The sequence below is a fragment of the Maylandia zebra genome, linkage group LG9 (genome assembly GCF_041146795.1).
Source record: "Maylandia zebra isolate NMK-2024a linkage group LG9, Mzebra_GT3a, whole genome shotgun sequence".
NCBI classification, from domain to species: Eukaryota; Metazoa; Chordata; class Actinopteri; order Cichliformes; family Cichlidae; genus Maylandia; species Maylandia zebra.
In genome coordinates this window covers 11,722,931-11,738,807 of record NC_135175.1, presented here as the reverse complement: position 1 = coordinate 11,738,807, position 15,877 = coordinate 11,722,931, and the positions used below count along the sequence as shown (strand labels likewise).

The window sequence follows — 15,877 nt, the reverse complement described above, 5'->3', positions numbered from 1 at the left end:
TATGTATGTGTAATGAGAGTGTGAGTAATGTGAATGTCTAAGTTGTGGGATAAAATTGAGGCAGAGGCAGCCAGAAGGGGACAGAGGGGGGGTAGCCTCCTCTGCACCCTGGTGACACCCCCATACTCCGCGCCCCGCCAGGGAAAGGGGGCCCAGGCCCATCCAGACCGGGGCCCAGTGCAGCAGCGCCTCCCGGCCCCACAGAGCCCGGGACAGTCCACCCAACCCCACCACAGAGAAAACTGCACCCACCCCACCATCCACTCATCTTCCAGACTACATAATACAATAGACGCCCAGGCTGAGATCTTCCTCCACCTCTCCTGTATCTCCCCCTCCTGCAGAGAGAGTTCCTGAAGAGCGGAAAGCTCCAGAGAGTTGCAGCATGGCCTGGAGGTGTCACTATCACAATCTGCGGGGAGTATGATCATTTGTTATGAAAAAAGAAGACCCAAATGCAGACTCACAGGCTGGCAAGGATAAACTAAAGGCAGCCTGTTTATTTTGGACGGAGAGAATGATATGAAATATCTGACAGGGAACTGAGAAACTCAGAAACCTATACTGGGGGATAACACTAGGAAACATGACCAGTGAAGCTGGGTGACGAAAGGAGAAGATTAAACAATAAACACACAGGACGGTCATTAGGGAAGAGGAGACGGCAGGGACAAATCAGGAGTAATGAGACAGTTACAGCAAAACTCAACATAACCAACAAAATAAAATAGGAAGCACGTGTTTTGATCGCTGGCTCCAGTCTGCATGCTGAAGCTTCCTTTGGTTACAAGATACAGAACCAACGTTAGTGTGAATGAGACTATGAGAATGTTATATAGCATTTGCTCCACTTTGAATTCAGTTTGAAGAAGTAAAGAGACAAACAAACTTAAAAGAGACCATAGGATTAAAAAAACACAGACACCGCAAAAGGACGAAACACGGGCAAGAAGCAAAGTAAACAGAAAAGGAAGCAAGGAAATAGAAAGATAAGATCCACATGAATAGAATAGACAAAATATGAGTGCTTCAAGCAAACTGTGCAGGAATAAAATATAAATAGCAAACAGCAGAAATAAATAACAAATGGGGGAAAATATGTAGGATGAACAGGAACAAAGACACTGGAGAACAAAGTGGTGAGGGTTACTCAGACCACCATTAACTGACTAAATACATGGGAACTGGCAAAGTGAGACGCGGTCACAGAGAGTGACAAGGTACAAGGCGCACAAAACGAGGGACTGGCAAAATTAGACGTCTATCAGAAGTACAGAATACAGAGACAGACAGGCAGACAGTGAAACAAACATGGAGACAAAACCTGCTACACACAGAGACAACACTAACACGGCCTGAACATGAAAGGAAACAAATTTAGACCAGCAACTAAGAGGAAGCACTAATTTGGAAGGGAAATAATACCAGACATATGGTGCACTCTGAATATCACCAGTCTGTTGCAAAGCTAACAGAGAGACAGACAAGCATTCACACCTACAGCTAATTTAAAGATACCACTTCAGCGTCACAGCTGGGTCCTTCTCTGTGTTATAAACGACACAGAGAAGGCCCCAGCTGTGACGCCACAGTAGTTCATTTGTTGACTGATACATCGATGTAGTCTCTCAGGAACGAGGGCGAAATGCCAACGACCGCCTGTCTGTTTTCAGGGCTGTATTTGAAGCCATGCTCCAATCAGGCAAAGTTTTAAGTGTTGCACATTTCGATGGGTTTCTTTCAGCTGACATAGTTTCCATTTGGGTCATGTGGTGTTAGATACCCCAGCGTGTGGTCATAGGGTGAAGAGCCCGGACGATTAGTGGGATTTTAGGTGTGGTGTAAAAATGACGCTGCAACTTTAAAAACGTTGTTGCTTTAAGGATTAACGTACAACCATACTTGGGCTGAGTTTGACACTGGTTCTCTTCAGTAATTAAAATAGCTTTAACACATGATAAGATCAAATGTCAGCTACACTGTGACAGTCGAGGGGCCACACTCAGATATATTTATTCGCTTGTTCTCTTTGTGTGATAAGAGTTTCCATCTGAATTTAACCCCTGTGTGGGGCTGATCTTTCATTTCATTTTATTTCAAGCTCAGATTCTTTGCCTTTGGCACATTTTCTGTGACGAGACTTCAAACCATTCCCACCGTCCTTATTAATCAACATGGTGAAGTGATTCTTCGCAAGGTGATGGGATAGGAAGAGTTTCAGAAAATGAGGCCTTTTGTCTTTATTGGAGAGGTCAGTGCAGACAGGACGGATGGGGGGAAGGCGAGGGGGGAATGACACACAGGAAACGGTGTTGGTCAGACCCAAAGACAGGCGTGGGCAGTGAGGACTCTCACCTTCAGACTCACTGTCTAATCAGTCTGACAGTGAGTCTGAAGACAGAGCAACCCAACACACGTTACTATGTTCATCATCATCATCATTGTTTATTTATATAGCACTTTAAAAACACACAAGGCTGACCAAACTGCTGAACAATAGAAACATAATAGATACCATAAGAATAATAAATACGATACAATAATAAACATAGCGAAAAACAATAAAATACAAGTCAGTCAACCACTGAGTCAAAAGCCAGTGAATAAAAATGCTTTTTCAATCTGGATTTAAAAACCAGCACTGATGTCGATTGCCTAATGTGAAGAGGAAGATTATTCCAAAGCTTAGGAGCCACGATAGAGAACGCTCGGTCTCCTCTCAGTTTCAGCCGTGATTTGGGGACTGAGAGCAACAGCTGCTCAGCTGACCGGAGCGAACGAGTGGGGACATAGGGCTTCAGCAGGTGCCAGACCATTTAAAGATTTAAAAACCAATAAAAGAACTTTAAAATGAATCCTAAATTCAATTGGAAGCCAGTGCAGGGAGGCCAAGAGTGATGTTATCACTAAGCAGGACATTAAATCAAATTAATGAGACACCAAAACAAGAGCTGGAGCCCAAGACAGCCATGAAGTCACAGTGTACACAAATACACAAGAAACACAGAAACCAGCTGGGTGGATGTGGCTCGGGAACCTTCTGTTACCTTGAACGTCGGTGTTTTGAACGCTGGCTGCTCCAGTCTGCTTGTATTTGTCCAAGATTTCCCCTCATATCTTGGTTATGGTTATTTTTTCTTTTATTAAACTGATCACACTCCTGTTCATGAATAGAAAAAAACCCCATCAGTGTATTTTCACTTAAACAAGCAGCTGTTTTTTTTGCATTAAAGTTATATAAAAATGTAACAGTGCAAATTCCTCGCTGACAGTTTAACCAAAAGGCATTTCCAGTGGAAAGTAGCCGACATATTCTCAGCATAACCATGTATAATATCCACAAAACCTGAGAAGGTTGGAGAGAAGGTAGGTGAACTCTGCTGGGATCTGCGTTTAACAAAGTGTCTAAAGACGAAACAAAGAAATCTTTCTGTAAATGTTCAGATGCACAGACTGGACTGAAAAAGAGTGAAAAAGCAGCTAACGTCCAAAAATAAGAAAACTTTGAAAGAACTCCAAAAAAACCTGGAGAACTTTTGCTCAAAAAACAGTTTTGTTTTTTTTAAATTACAAGGCAATCTGACAAAATGTCATCAAATGAGACTCAAGACTTCTGCAGGTCTCTGCCATGACTCATTTTTTTTTCTTAACGGCAGAAACAATTGTTCCTTTTTTACTTTGTTTCTATTTTCTCTTCTTGTTTTTATCTGTTGAACAACAAACAACATTCATGCTGATTCACATAATATCCTGTCTCTACTCTCTGGGATTTCCTCGTAGCTCTTTGATGCAAAGAACATCCATCAAACGCTCCAGCTTGTGCTCAACATCATCGTGAACGGTGAAGGTACTCTGACGAGAAAATACTCAGTCGACCTTTTGGTTGATTTGTTAAAGAACCCCAAAATAGCTGATTACCTAACAAGGTATGCAGATAATTCACAGCTCTTTTCCTGAATAGCTGCTTTAAAACTCTGCTGAAAGCCTTTGTCCATTTCCAGGTATCCCCACTTCTCGGCATGTGTGTCTCAAGTGTTAGGACTGCTGCATTGGAAAGACCCAGACCCTGCAGCCAAGGTGAGAGACGACAAATATGATAACCCACACCAGCTGTGCTTAACTCTGTAAGTTCCCAGTATTCCCTGAAACCATCACGTGTGACACAGTTTACATCAGACGTGATGCAGCTGACCTCAACACTGACCTTCTTGTGGTAACAGAGACTTAAAAAAATAATAATAAAGCAACAAAGTGGGTCGCTCTTTGACAGTAAATTCCAGTGCGGTCCGCTCCAATCTCCTCAGGCTGACTCTCTTCTAGGCTCTCCTGACTGTTCCCTTTACATGCTGATGATGTGTCTTGTAAATCTGGATCCCTTTCCAGCAGGACGCTCCTCTTTTTCAGACAGTACCTGAGCTGCTCTCTCTCCTGACAGTCAGCTGTCCACCTCTGCATGGCCAGTCGAGCCAGCGCCGAAATTTGAGGCAGAGCTCGGAGCAGAGCGGGCAGCCAGGCTGAGCACGGAGCAGAGGTTGAAGGTCGCAAACTGACATCCACGTCTTCCAGAGAGCCCAGACCTCCTGCTGCAAACAGACTGCACCAACCGTTGTCTCCCACCAAGCTGTTGTAGGACAGATCCAGTGCACGGAGTGAGGAGAGACAGCCCCGTCTGCACACGGCAGCTGCACAGAGGAAGAGGACCCATTGATAACTGATCACTTTATGCCTGTTCACTTTACTGTTTTGTTCACAATGTTTCTGATGGAGACAAAAATAACACCGAATAGTTTCATTGTTTTGTTTTATACGACAGCTACAGATGCTGGCAGCATGAAATAAATGAAAGAAATATCAATTTCCTTCAGGCTTTACTTGTCTTAATATACATTTATGCAGCCTAATGATCCACTACAGACCAAAAAAGAAAAAGTATAATGTCATTGTGTGTTAGTTACCCAGATGTTGCATGTCATCAGTGGTGAGCTCGCAGCTGCAAAGACGGAGCTCGCTGACGACTGATGGCTGCAGAGCATCCAGCAGGAGCGCCAAGTGACCGCCAACCACTTTACACCAGGAAATATCCACCGTGCGCAGATAGGACACCGCCAGGGCTGATGCATAAACACAAAGTTTTCACCATTTCAGGCTAGAGGGTGGAAGAGGTATTCAGGGAGAATGACTTGAAGGAAAACTTCTATAAATAAACAAGTGTGTGTGTGTGTGTGTGTGTGTGTGTGTGTGTGTGTGTGTGTGTGTGTGTGTTACCCAGAGCAGTGAAGGACTCGTTGCTCATGTAGCAGCTGTTGAATGGCAGCCTCCTCATTTGTGTCGCAGGGAGGGCGGAGACCAGCAGGTGGACCACACCTCCCACTTCCTTATTGGATGACACATCAAGCTCGGTCAGTGCAGTGAGAGAGGGCAGCACCTGGACTGAAAAACAACGAGTCACATGACTGCTGCAGCGAGCATGCGATTAGTGTCCGGCGTGTGAGATTGGTAGCAACTGACTCAGAGCCTCTAGATCATCTCGCGTGAGGCAACACAGGTGGAGGTCGAGTCTCTCCAGGTGTGTGACGTGAGCCAGGTGAAAGGTGAGGCGGCTCAGTCCACCAGCTAGAAACAGCTTTACAGTATATTAATCAGAACAATGCTGCTCTCTAATGTATCTTGGTAAAGCGCAGAAAAATCTAATGTTTTATATGATACAGTGTGATTTCAGTAACATATCATAATGGAGGCTTCAGCAAGTACTTACGAAGGAAATCTTTCCTCTGCTCTTCAGTTAGTTCATCAAATACCTCCCAAAACATCTGTATGGTGGGGTGGCGGTCATGATATCTCCAACCATAACTTGTGTTCTGAAAACAGTGAAAATGACTGTTATAATCATAGAGTTTGTAAGGTCAGGCATACACTATGTTGCCAAAAGTATTCCCTAACCCATCCAAATCATTCAATTAATGTGTTCCAATCACTTCCATGGACACAGGTGTATTAAATCAAGCACCTAGGCATGCAGACTACTTCTACAAACATGTGTGAAAGGACGAGTCGCTCTCAGGAACTGAATGAATTCCAGCATGGTAATGTGATAGGATGCACCAGTGCAACAAGTCCAGTCATGAAATTTCCTCGCTATTAAATATTCCATAGTCAGCTGTTAGTGATATTATAACAAAGTGGAAGTAATTGGAAATGACAGCGAGTCAGCTGATGCTAAGGCTCATAGTGCACTTAAGTCACCAATATCTGCAGTCTGCTGTTGTTACAGATGTCCAAACTTCATTGGTTTCCATGGCTGAGCAGCTGCATCCCAGCCTTACACTGACAAACACAATGCAAAGCGTCAGATGGAGTGATTTAAGCATCTCAACACTGGACTCTAAAGCAGTGGAGATGTGTTTACTGGAGTGACGAATCACACTTCTCTGACTGGCAATCCAATAAATTTATCTCGCTGTCATGTGTTATTTTGCCGGGTTGTTTCCTCCCGTTGCCATGTAAACACAAAATAGTGTATATATATGAATATTTTCAAAAAATGCTCTGTGAGTTCCACATCATAACAGTTATTTACTGAGCAGCTCAGTTAGAACTTGCCACTCACACACTGAGCAGCACTCACTAACTTTCTATTTCTAAACAATTTGTTCACTTTTTATCTCAGGCATGTCTGAAAAGACATCAGATAACTTTTTCCATCGCTTTGAAGATTTGATTCAGAGAAAGCGCACAGGTGGAGATGTAAGTAACTAAACATACTCATTCTTGACTTCTCTGCTGATCAAATGTAAATGTTTCTGAGAGATGTGTTATATTTTGCTGCTTTGCACAGTGTAATTTTTGTGTAAGTCACTGTAGACAGAGCAACTGTCAGCGCTTCACCACAGAGTCCAGGATCCTGGACTTTCACAAAGCTCAGAGCAGTAAGACAAATGTGTTCTTTCAACAGGCAGACACATTGCATATCGCACAGAGACCCAGAGATTATGCTGTGCAACTCCCACCTTTACCTGAGCAATGCGCAGGCTCTCCACAGAGAGTCCAGAGAAGCTGGAACTGTTTGGATGACCCCTTTTGGAATCAGGAGGACCCTGAAAGAAGTCTGAGTAGCCTCAGCTCTGCAGACACACACACACCAAGTGATCTGAGGGCCATTCCTTTCATTGTTAGTCCTGTTGAGATGACACCGCTCACTCCAGTTCCTCCACCTCCTCGAGCAGCTTGTCCATCGCAATTGCGGTTCAAAGGTGATGCTTTTCTTTAGTGGTTACACCTGCTGTTAATCAGTTAGTTTAGATTTTAAAATTTGACACTGTAGATTATCTATTTTAATGCTAAATTACACATTCTTGCTGTCCATTCATTTTATATGCTTTTTTGAAGAAAAAAAAATCAGGAAGAAAAATGTTTATTGTTGTTTTTGTAAGATGTCAATTTGTAGTTATTTAGTTATTTTTTGTCTAAACAGACACGAAGTTCATTCGTGGAATAAGAGTCTTGACAGCAAAAGACAAATTTGGGCCTATTTTGACTCCAAAACCTCCAACAGTTCCCATACCGCAAAAACGAGGACCTCGGCCTGGGACGCTGCTGCCCCGTGCAAAAGTCGTCCCTATAGACAGTAAGTGGTTTTCCTCAGTAACTGTAGAAGATGCTGAATAATCAAACTTTAAATTAAGAGATTTTTTAAAAAGATTTTAATGAACAATTAATCACTGCATCATGCTTCGAATTAGAAGAAATGACAGTTTCTTTTTACTAACCTCGTTGATTATCAGACAAGAAAGCAGACAGTCAGTGCAGTCAGAATAATCCAAGAGAGAGCAGGGTCAAACTCCCGCCTGTAGCTACACCTGTAGAGAGCCTGTCCCACAGCTTTAGTCTGCTGTCTTCATTAGAACTTTAAAATGAATACTAGATCTACTTCTACTGAATGGAGAAAAGGTTCCTGAGAAGAGATTTAATTTTCAGTATCTAAGAAATTTGAGGCGTTTCTGAAGGTACTGTACCATGTTAGAGCATCTTAACATAGAGTCCTTGAATACTAGGCAGTTGTAGAGGATGAGTTACTCTACTTTAAATGACTCCCACCCCTTATTGGAGGATTTCAGCTTCTTCCTGTGGGACAGAGGTTTGCAGACCCTAAATGCAGGCGAAGCTTGAAGAAACAGCTTTGTCCAAGCTGCTATTTTGTTGTCGTTGTAACAAATGACACATGTTTTTTTTCTATATTTTTTAAAAACTGTATTTATTTATTTACTGTACTTATTTCTCTATTTATGACAGTGCTTTTATCTCCTTTTTGCTGTTTTATATGAATTTATCAGTATAGTGTTGTCTAGTTTTAGAAGCTGTGATTAGGACGTCTATTTAAATTTGTTGATTAAAGATCATAATTAGAGATCATAACCTGCCTTTGATTTAGACATGTCTGATATTTTTGTAAACACAAAATAGTGTATATATATGAATATTTTCAAAAAATGCTCTGTGAGTTCCACATCATAACAGTTATTTACTGAGCAGCTCAGTTAGAACTTGCCACTCACACACTGAGCAGCACTCACTAACTTTCTATTTCTAAACAATTTGTTCACTTTTTATCTCAGGCATGTCTGAAAAGACATCAGATAACTTTTTCCATCGCTTTGAAGATTTGATTCAGAGAAAGCGCACAGGTGGAGATGTAAGTAACTAAACATACTCATTCTTGACTTCTCTGCTGATCAAATGTAAATGTTTCTGAGAGATGTGTTATATTTTGCTGCTTTGCACAGTGTAATTTTTGTGTAAGTCACTGTAGACAGAGCAACTGTCAGCGCTTCACCACAGAGTCCAGGATCCTGGACTTTCACAAAGCTCAGAGCAGTAAGACAAATGTGTTCTTTCAACAGGCAGACACATTGCATATCGCACAGAGACCCAGAGATTATGCTGTGCAACTCCCACCTTTACCTGAGCAATGCGCAGGCTCTCCAGAGATAGTCCAGGGAAGCTGGAACTGTTTGGATGACCCCTTTTGGAATCAGGAGGACCCTGAAAGAAGTCTGAGTAGCCTCAGCTCTGCAGACACACACACACCAAGTGATCTGAGGGCCATTCCTTTCATTGTTAGTCCTGTTGCGATGACACCGCTCACTCCAGTTCCTCCACCTCCTCGAGCAGCTTGTCCATCGCAATTGCCTGTTTTCTCTGCTAAACATTCAGGAGCAGGTCGGTTCAAAGGTGATGCTTTTCTTTAGTGGTTACACCTGCTGTTAATCAGTTAGTTTAGATTTTAAAATTTGACACTGTAGATTATCTATTTTAATGCTAAATTACACATTCTTGCTGTCCATTCATTTTATATGCTTTTTTGAAGAAAAAAAAAATCAGGAAGAAAAATGTTTATTGTTGTTTTTGTAAGATGTCAATTTGTAGTTATTTAGTTATTTTTTTGTCTAAACAGACACGAAGGTCATTCGTGGAATAAGAGTCTTGACAGCAAAAGACAAATTTGGGCCTATTTTGGAAAAACTGCAGCATTTCCAGGATGGGATTGTAACCTCACCTGGACACACAGTACCAACCAAAACATTTACTGCAGTAAAGCCTTTGACTCCAAAACCTCCAACAGTTCCCATACCGCAAAAACGAGGACCTCGGCCTGGGACGCTGCTGCGCCGTGCAAAAGTCGTCCCTATAGACGGTAAGTGGTTTTCCTCAGTAACTGTAGAAGATGCTGAATAATCAAACTTTAAATTAAGAGATTTTTTAAAAAGATTTTAATGAACAATTAATCACTGCATCATGCTTCGAATTAGAAGAAATGAAAGTTTCTTTTTACTAACCTCGTTGATTATCAGACAAGAAAGCAGACAGTCAGTGCAGTCAGAATAATCCAAGAGAGAGCAGGGTCAAACTCCCGCCTGTAGCTACACCTGTAGAGAGCCTGTCCCACAGCTTTAGTCTGCTGTCTTCAGACGACTGGTAAGAAACGTAGTAAGGAGACATTAAATACTGCACAGAAACAGTGCTGCATAATGTGGCTGTGTTATTTGTGGTGTTCCTGAAGTCGTGTTCAATGTTGTGTTGTGTAAATACAGGATTAAGAAAAGACACGGCTTGCAAACTATTCAGTCTCTGGCAAAGCACCACTCGGACATCCTGAAGACTAAACTACATGAAGTGTGTCTGGTCCTCATTGAGGAGGTATTGCACACTTTATGTTTCTTATATGCGTTTCATGCAGCTAGTTTCCCTTCAAGTGCATACTACAGCCTCAACTGATGATTTTCACTCACATTTTAGGTGAAAAACCAACGCTCAGCAATAGCCTTTGAGGCCATACATGCCATCAATGAGCTCTACATTCAGCTCCAGAGAACAATGGACCCAGAAGTTGAAACAACAGGCCGAGCTCTATTGCTGAAGCTTGCAATGACCAACAACAACTTTCTACATCAGGAGGTCAATCTGGCGCTTGATGCCATGGTGGAAAATTGCAGCCATGGACGGATTCTGAGCGCTCTGTTTAACACAGGACTGACGTAAGAGGAGAGAAGAAGCTGTAGTGATTTTATTAGAAGACATGAAAGAGAGATCATGTTCACTGAGTTGTGTGTCTAATATTGTCCTTGCTCAGCCATCGCTGTGTTGCAGTGAGGAATAGCACGGCTCAACACCTGCACCAGCTGGCTGACAAACTTGGAGCAGCCGTCACCCTGAAAACAGGAACCTTCACTGAAAGATTTCTAATTGCTGCCTCTAGAATGGCAGGGGATGCTGCACCTGAAGCCAGGTGGGTACTTTTAAATGGGTTTGAAGTGCATCAATGTTTTATTTTCTGTGAGTTTACACAATTAATGAAAATTAATGACAACTGTAATCTTCCACAGGTACCATGGGCGAACAATCATTGAGAAACTGACCCTTCACAAGGACTTTATGAATTTGTGGGTGAAGATTGTCCCTGAAAAAGACAGGCGTCCTGTGGAGAAGAGCCTGAAAAAGACAGGCGTCCTGCGAAGAAGAAAGAGCTTAGGGAGTTCCTGTGTGTCCAGTTGACGGACAAGGGGACGCACAGGTGGAGATGTAAGTAACTAAACATACTCATTCTTGACTTCTCTGCTGATCAAATGTAAATGTTTCTGAGAGATGTGTTATATTTTGCTGCTTTGCACAGTGTAATTTTTGTGTAAGTCACTGTAGACAGAGCAACTGTCAGCGCTTCACCACAGAGTCCAGGATCCTGGACTTTCACAAAGCTCAGAGCAGTAAGACAAATGTGTTCTTTCAACAGGCAGACACATTGCATATCGCACAGAGACCCAGAGATTATGCTGTGCAACTCCCACCTTTACCTGAGCAATGCGCAGGCTCTCCAGAGATAGTCCAGGGAAGCTGGAACTGTTTGGATGACCCCTTTTGGAATCAGGAGGACCCTGAAAGAAGTCTGAGTAGCCTCAGCTCTGCAGACACACACACACCAAGTGATCTGAGGGCCATTCCTTTCATTGTTAGTCCTGTTGAGATGACACCGCTCACTCCAGTTCCTCCACCTCCTCGAGCAGCTTGTCCATCGCAATTGCCTGTTTTCTCTGCTAAACATTCAGGAGCAGGTCGGTTCAAAGGTGATGCTTTTCTTTAGTGGTTACACCTGCTGTTAATCAGTTAGTTTAGATTTTAAAATTTGACACTGTAGATTATCTATTTTAATGCTAAATTACACATTCTTGCTGTCCATTCATTTTATATGCTTTTTTGAAGAAAAAAAAAATCAGGAAGAAAAATGTTTATTGTTGTTTTTGTAAGATGTCAATTTGTAGTTATTTAGTTATTTTTTTGTCTAAACAGACACGAAGGTCATTCGTGGAATAAGAGTCTTGACAGCAAAAGACAAATTTGGGCCTATTTTGGAAAAACTGCAGCATTTCCAGGATGGGATTGTAACCTCACCTGGACACACAGTACCAACCAAAACATTTACTGCAGTAAAGCCTTTGACTCCAAAACCTCCAACAGTTCCCATACCGCAAAAACGAGGACCTCGGCCTGGGACGCTGCTGCCCCGTGCAAAAGTCGTCCCTATAGACAGTAAGTGGTTTTCCTCAGTAACTGTAGAAGATGCTGAATAATCAAACTTTAAATTAAGAGATTTTTTAAAAAGATTTTAATGAACAATTAATCACTGCATCATGCTTCGAATTAGAAGAAATGACAGTTTCTTTTTACTAACCTCGTTGATTATCAGACAAGAAAGCAGACAGTCAGTGCAGTCAGAATAATCCAAGAGAGAGCAGGGTCAAACTCCCGCCTGTAGCTACACCTGTAGAGAGCCTGTCCCACAGCTTTAGTCTGCTGTCTTCAGACGACTGGTAAGAAACGTAGTAAGGAGACATTAAATACTGCACAGAAACAGTGCTGCATAATGTGGCTGTGTTATTTGTGGTGTTCCTGAAGTCGTGTTCAATGTTGTGTTGTGTAAATACAGGATTAAGAAAAGACAGTAGAAAACTATTCAGTCTCTGGCAAAGCACCACTCGGACATCCTGAAGACTAAACTACATGAAGTGTGTCTGGTCCTCATTGAGGAGGTATTGCACACTTTATGTTTCTTATATGCGTTTCATGCAGCTAGTTTCCCTTCAAGTGCATACTACAGCCTCAACTGATGATTTTCACTCACATTTTAGGTGAAAAACCAACGCTCAGCAATAGCCTTTGAGGCCATACATGCCATCAATGAGCTCTACATTCAGCTCCAGAGAACAATGGACCCAGAAGTTGAAACAACAGGCCGAGCTCTATTGCTGAAGCTTGCAATGACCAACAACAACTTTCTACATCAGGAGGTCAATCTGGCGCTTGATGCCATGGTGGAAAATTGCAGCCATGGACGGATTCTGAGCGCTCTGTTTAACACAGGACTGACGTAAGAGGAGAGAAGAAGCTGTAGTGATTTTATTAGAAGACATGAAAGAGAGATCATGTTCACTGAGTTGTGTGTCTAATATTGTCCTTGCTCAGCCATCGCTGTGTTGCAGTGAGGAATAGCACGGCTCAACACCTGCACCAGCTGGCTGACAAACTTGGAGCAGCCGTCACCCTGAAAACAGGAACCTTCACTGAAAGATTTCTAATTGCTGCCTCTAGAATGGCAGGGGATGCTGCACCTGAAGCCAGGTGGGTACTTTTAAATGGGTTTGAAGTGCATTAATGTTTTATTTTCTGTGAGTTTACACAATTAATGAAAATTAATGACAACTGTAATCTTCCACAGGTACCATGGGCGAACAATCATTGAGAAACTGACCCTTCACAAGGACTTTATGAATTTGTGGGTGAAGATTGTCCCTGAAAAAGACAGGCGTCCTGTGGAGAAGAGCCTGAAAAAGACAGGCGTCCTGTGGAGCGCCTGAAATTCAAAAGACATCTGTCCAAAAGTAAGAAAACGTCACACTTCAAGACTGACTGATGGCTTGGACCACTGGAACTATCATCTTCATGTTTTTTCTCTTTCCTTTCTTTCCAGACTGCCGGGATTTCTTGGACGCGTGTTTAACCAAAGTCCCGGAGACGCGGCCGACGCTGGAGGAGCTACAGCATCACACTTGGCTGAGATAAGCCTATCACACACACACACAAACACACACAATTCAGACGTTATCATTTATGTGTGATGTATGAATTACCTTTCTTTTTTTCAGGAAATAATTTTTTTTAATTGGCCCACTTTAAATTTCAGTGTTTTGGAATTCCTGTAACCCCCCCCAGCCATCCCAGGAAAGGGGATCTCTCTTTGAATGGGCTTTCCCGAGGTTTCTTCCCGTCAGTCTGGCCCCCCCAGGGGAGTTTTTCCTCGTCTTCATAGAGAGCTTGGGCTGGCTCAGGAGCTCCATCAAAACTGTCTTTATTTAATTACTCTAATGTAATCATATACTTTAAAGTAATCAAATAAAAGACAGTAAAAATCTGAAGACTTGAAGTAAACTTCCATTAAAATAAAACTTGTTTAATTCATCTTTGCTGAGGATACTGTGTTATTACTATTTCAAGGATTATGTCAGAACACCGGATACTGGTACCCATCCCTACCCATCACTAGGGAACAGAACAAACCAGACATCAATTACAACAAAAATGACACTGACCCAGCCAGCATGACTCGTCTGCCTTAAGAAATGTTTAGCAATATTACAAATTGGGTGATATGCCTTAAAGTAGCTTCTCATGTGTTCAGCATTGACCTGTATGCATTTTCCCCTTCTCAACCTCATACCAGTGATACTGAGTGGGGTGAGGGAGGAGTAGCTGTCTCTCATTTTTATAGATCCCATACTGGCCCATCAGGCCATTGATGGCAGAACTAGCTTTTCTGTTCCACTACTGGCCATGACCATTGCCTTTGAACATTGACTTGGCGTGATTTTTTTCTTCCACATCCCAAATGGTCAGCACTCTGGGCGTGGCACACGAGTGGCTGATTTAAAATGAAGCAGGTCTCTCTCTGAGAGTCATTGTGAACATTCAGAATGCTAGATCACTTTCTACATGCTCATTTTATGAAGTATTTGAGAGATTCCTTATCTATACTCTGTTTAGGGATGGGTATCGTTTAGGTTTTATCCGATACCGGTACTTTTGAAACTGTGCGGGTGCTTAAATGGTGCTCTAACCGTTGCTTCCTTCTCTCACCCCAACCGGTCGCAGCAGATGGCCCCGCCCCTCCCTGAGCCTGGTTCTGCTGGAGGTTTCTTCCTGTTAAACAGGAGTTTTTCCTTCCCACTGTTGCCAAAGTGCTGCTCATAGGGGGTCATATGATTGTTGGGTTTTTCTCTGTATCTATGAAGCGCCTTGAGGCGACTTTTGTTGTGATTTGGTGCTATATAAATAAAATTGAATTGAATTGAATTGCTTAAAGAATGGAGAACACAAACTTTGTCCAAAAACCTCTTATGTTTTTATTTTTAGCAGTCTCTTTTTTCTGCAAAATGATAACCAAGTTAGCCTTTTCTTTTGATACAACATACCTACTTTGTTTGGAACCGGTGAATAATGGAAAACATGTTTAGCTGTTTGTTTTTTTTGTAAAAAGATAACGGTGTTAGCTTTTTCTGCAGCTACAGGGCATGTATGGTATCACTCTATCAAACAAGAAGACAGTCGCATGTAACTACGACGGTGTTTGCTAGTTCACCTTACATGCATTAATGTAATAACGTGGTTAGCCTACTCAACGTAAATTACACACGAACAACATTAAGCTCCTCACGCAGAGAAGAACGGTTGCTGCTGCATCATCATCCGTCTGCTACACTGGCAGGGCTAGGGGCCAGGACTCTCCTCTTCGGGTTTTTGGGGGATGTTGCTAACTCCAGGTCCAATAACAGGCAACCCACCCGCAGCAGATGTGCTCGGTGTGAAGTCTCGCAGCAAGCTATCAAATACGGCGCATTTCTCTGCTTTTAAAAAAACGCTATTGCGTTGCCAGGTGTTTCATTGGATTCGAGGTGTTACTTCCTTTGCACAGTATCACAGTATCACCTTAAAGCACTTGTTGCTGCTGAGTTTGCATATTTTGCTGTGAAGTACAGCCAGACTTTTGACCGCTTTGCCTTGGACATTTAATCTGTAGCTCTGCTCTCAAAGAACATACGTACCTGGACCCGCCTACTATCCTCGGAAACGTAAAATGATTGGCTAGAATCCAAAGTGTATGACATCTCAAGAAAAAAAAAAGCCACCCGTATCCGGTATACCCGCACCCAATGTTCCCTCTAATTTTTCATGTGTCTGAGCGAACACAGAAACTCCCTGAGCGATCCCTTGGACCACTGTGAGCAACAGCAGACGTGTGCACTGTGGTGACGCCAGCATTGAATCCATGCAAGTT

General features: G+C 42.5%; 2 protein-coding genes across 2 annotated transcripts; one reads left to right on the top strand and one right to left on the bottom strand.

Annotated features, from left to right (window-relative positions):
- Positions 1–2,421: 2,421 nt before the first annotated feature.
- On the bottom strand, positions 2,422–6,359 carry LOC112434000 (leucine-rich repeat-containing protein 31-like). The gene is made up of 5 exons (XM_076887998.1): positions 6,244–6,359; positions 5,756–5,858; positions 5,266–5,430; positions 4,956–5,111; positions 2,422–4,682 (listed from the first exon to the last, which is right to left on the bottom strand). The coding sequence occupies exons 2-5, from the start codon at positions 5,808–5,810 to the stop codon at positions 4,225–4,227; spliced, it is 834 nt and encodes a 277-aa protein (XP_076744113.1). The 5' UTR covers positions 5,811–5,858; positions 6,244–6,359; the 3' UTR covers positions 2,422–4,224.
- Positions 6,360–6,563: 204 nt separating this feature from the next.
- LOC106674967 (uncharacterized) lies at positions 6,564–14,009 on the top strand. The gene is made up of 19 exons (XM_076887997.1): positions 6,564–6,744; positions 6,953–7,250; positions 7,472–7,624; positions 8,613–8,689; positions 8,898–9,228; positions 9,452–9,691; positions 9,849–9,972; positions 10,089–10,194; positions 10,294–10,532; positions 10,628–10,783; positions 10,881–11,076; positions 11,285–11,615; positions 11,839–12,078; positions 12,236–12,359; positions 12,476–12,578; positions 12,678–12,916; positions 13,012–13,167; positions 13,265–13,427; positions 13,517–14,009. Exons 1-11 carry the CDS (start codon positions 6,670–6,672, stop codon positions 11,047–11,049), a joined length of 1,968 nt encoding a protein of 655 aa, XP_076744112.1. The 5' UTR covers positions 6,564–6,669; the 3' UTR covers positions 11,050–11,076; positions 11,285–11,615; positions 11,839–12,078; positions 12,236–12,359; positions 12,476–12,578; positions 12,678–12,916; positions 13,012–13,167; positions 13,265–13,427; positions 13,517–14,009.
- The last annotated feature ends 1,868 nt before the right edge of the window (positions 14,010–15,877 follow it).

Coding starts and splice junctions, on each gene's coding strand:
- LOC112434000 (XM_076887998.1), bottom strand. CDS start 5,810: ATGTTTTGGGAGGTATTTGATGAACTAACTGAAGAGCAGAGGAAAGAT. Junction 5,112..5,265: donor CGAGTCCTTCACTGCTCTGG/GTAACACACACA, acceptor TTTATGCATCAG/CCCTGGCGGTGTCCTATCTG. Junction 4,683..4,955: donor TGATGACATGCAACATCTGG/GTAACTAACACA, acceptor TCCTCTGTGCAG/CTGCCGTGTGCAGACGGGGC.
- LOC106674967 (XM_076887997.1), top strand. CDS start 6,670: ATGTCTGAAAAGACATCAGATAACTTTTTCCATCGCTTTGAAGATTTG. Junction 9,973..10,088: donor CTGCTGTCTTCAGACGACTG/GTAAGAAACGTA, acceptor GTGTAAATACAG/GATTAAGAAAAGACACGGCT. Junction 10,195..10,293: donor GTCTGGTCCTCATTGAGGAG/GTATTGCACACT, acceptor CTCACATTTTAG/GTGAAAAACCAACGCTCAGC.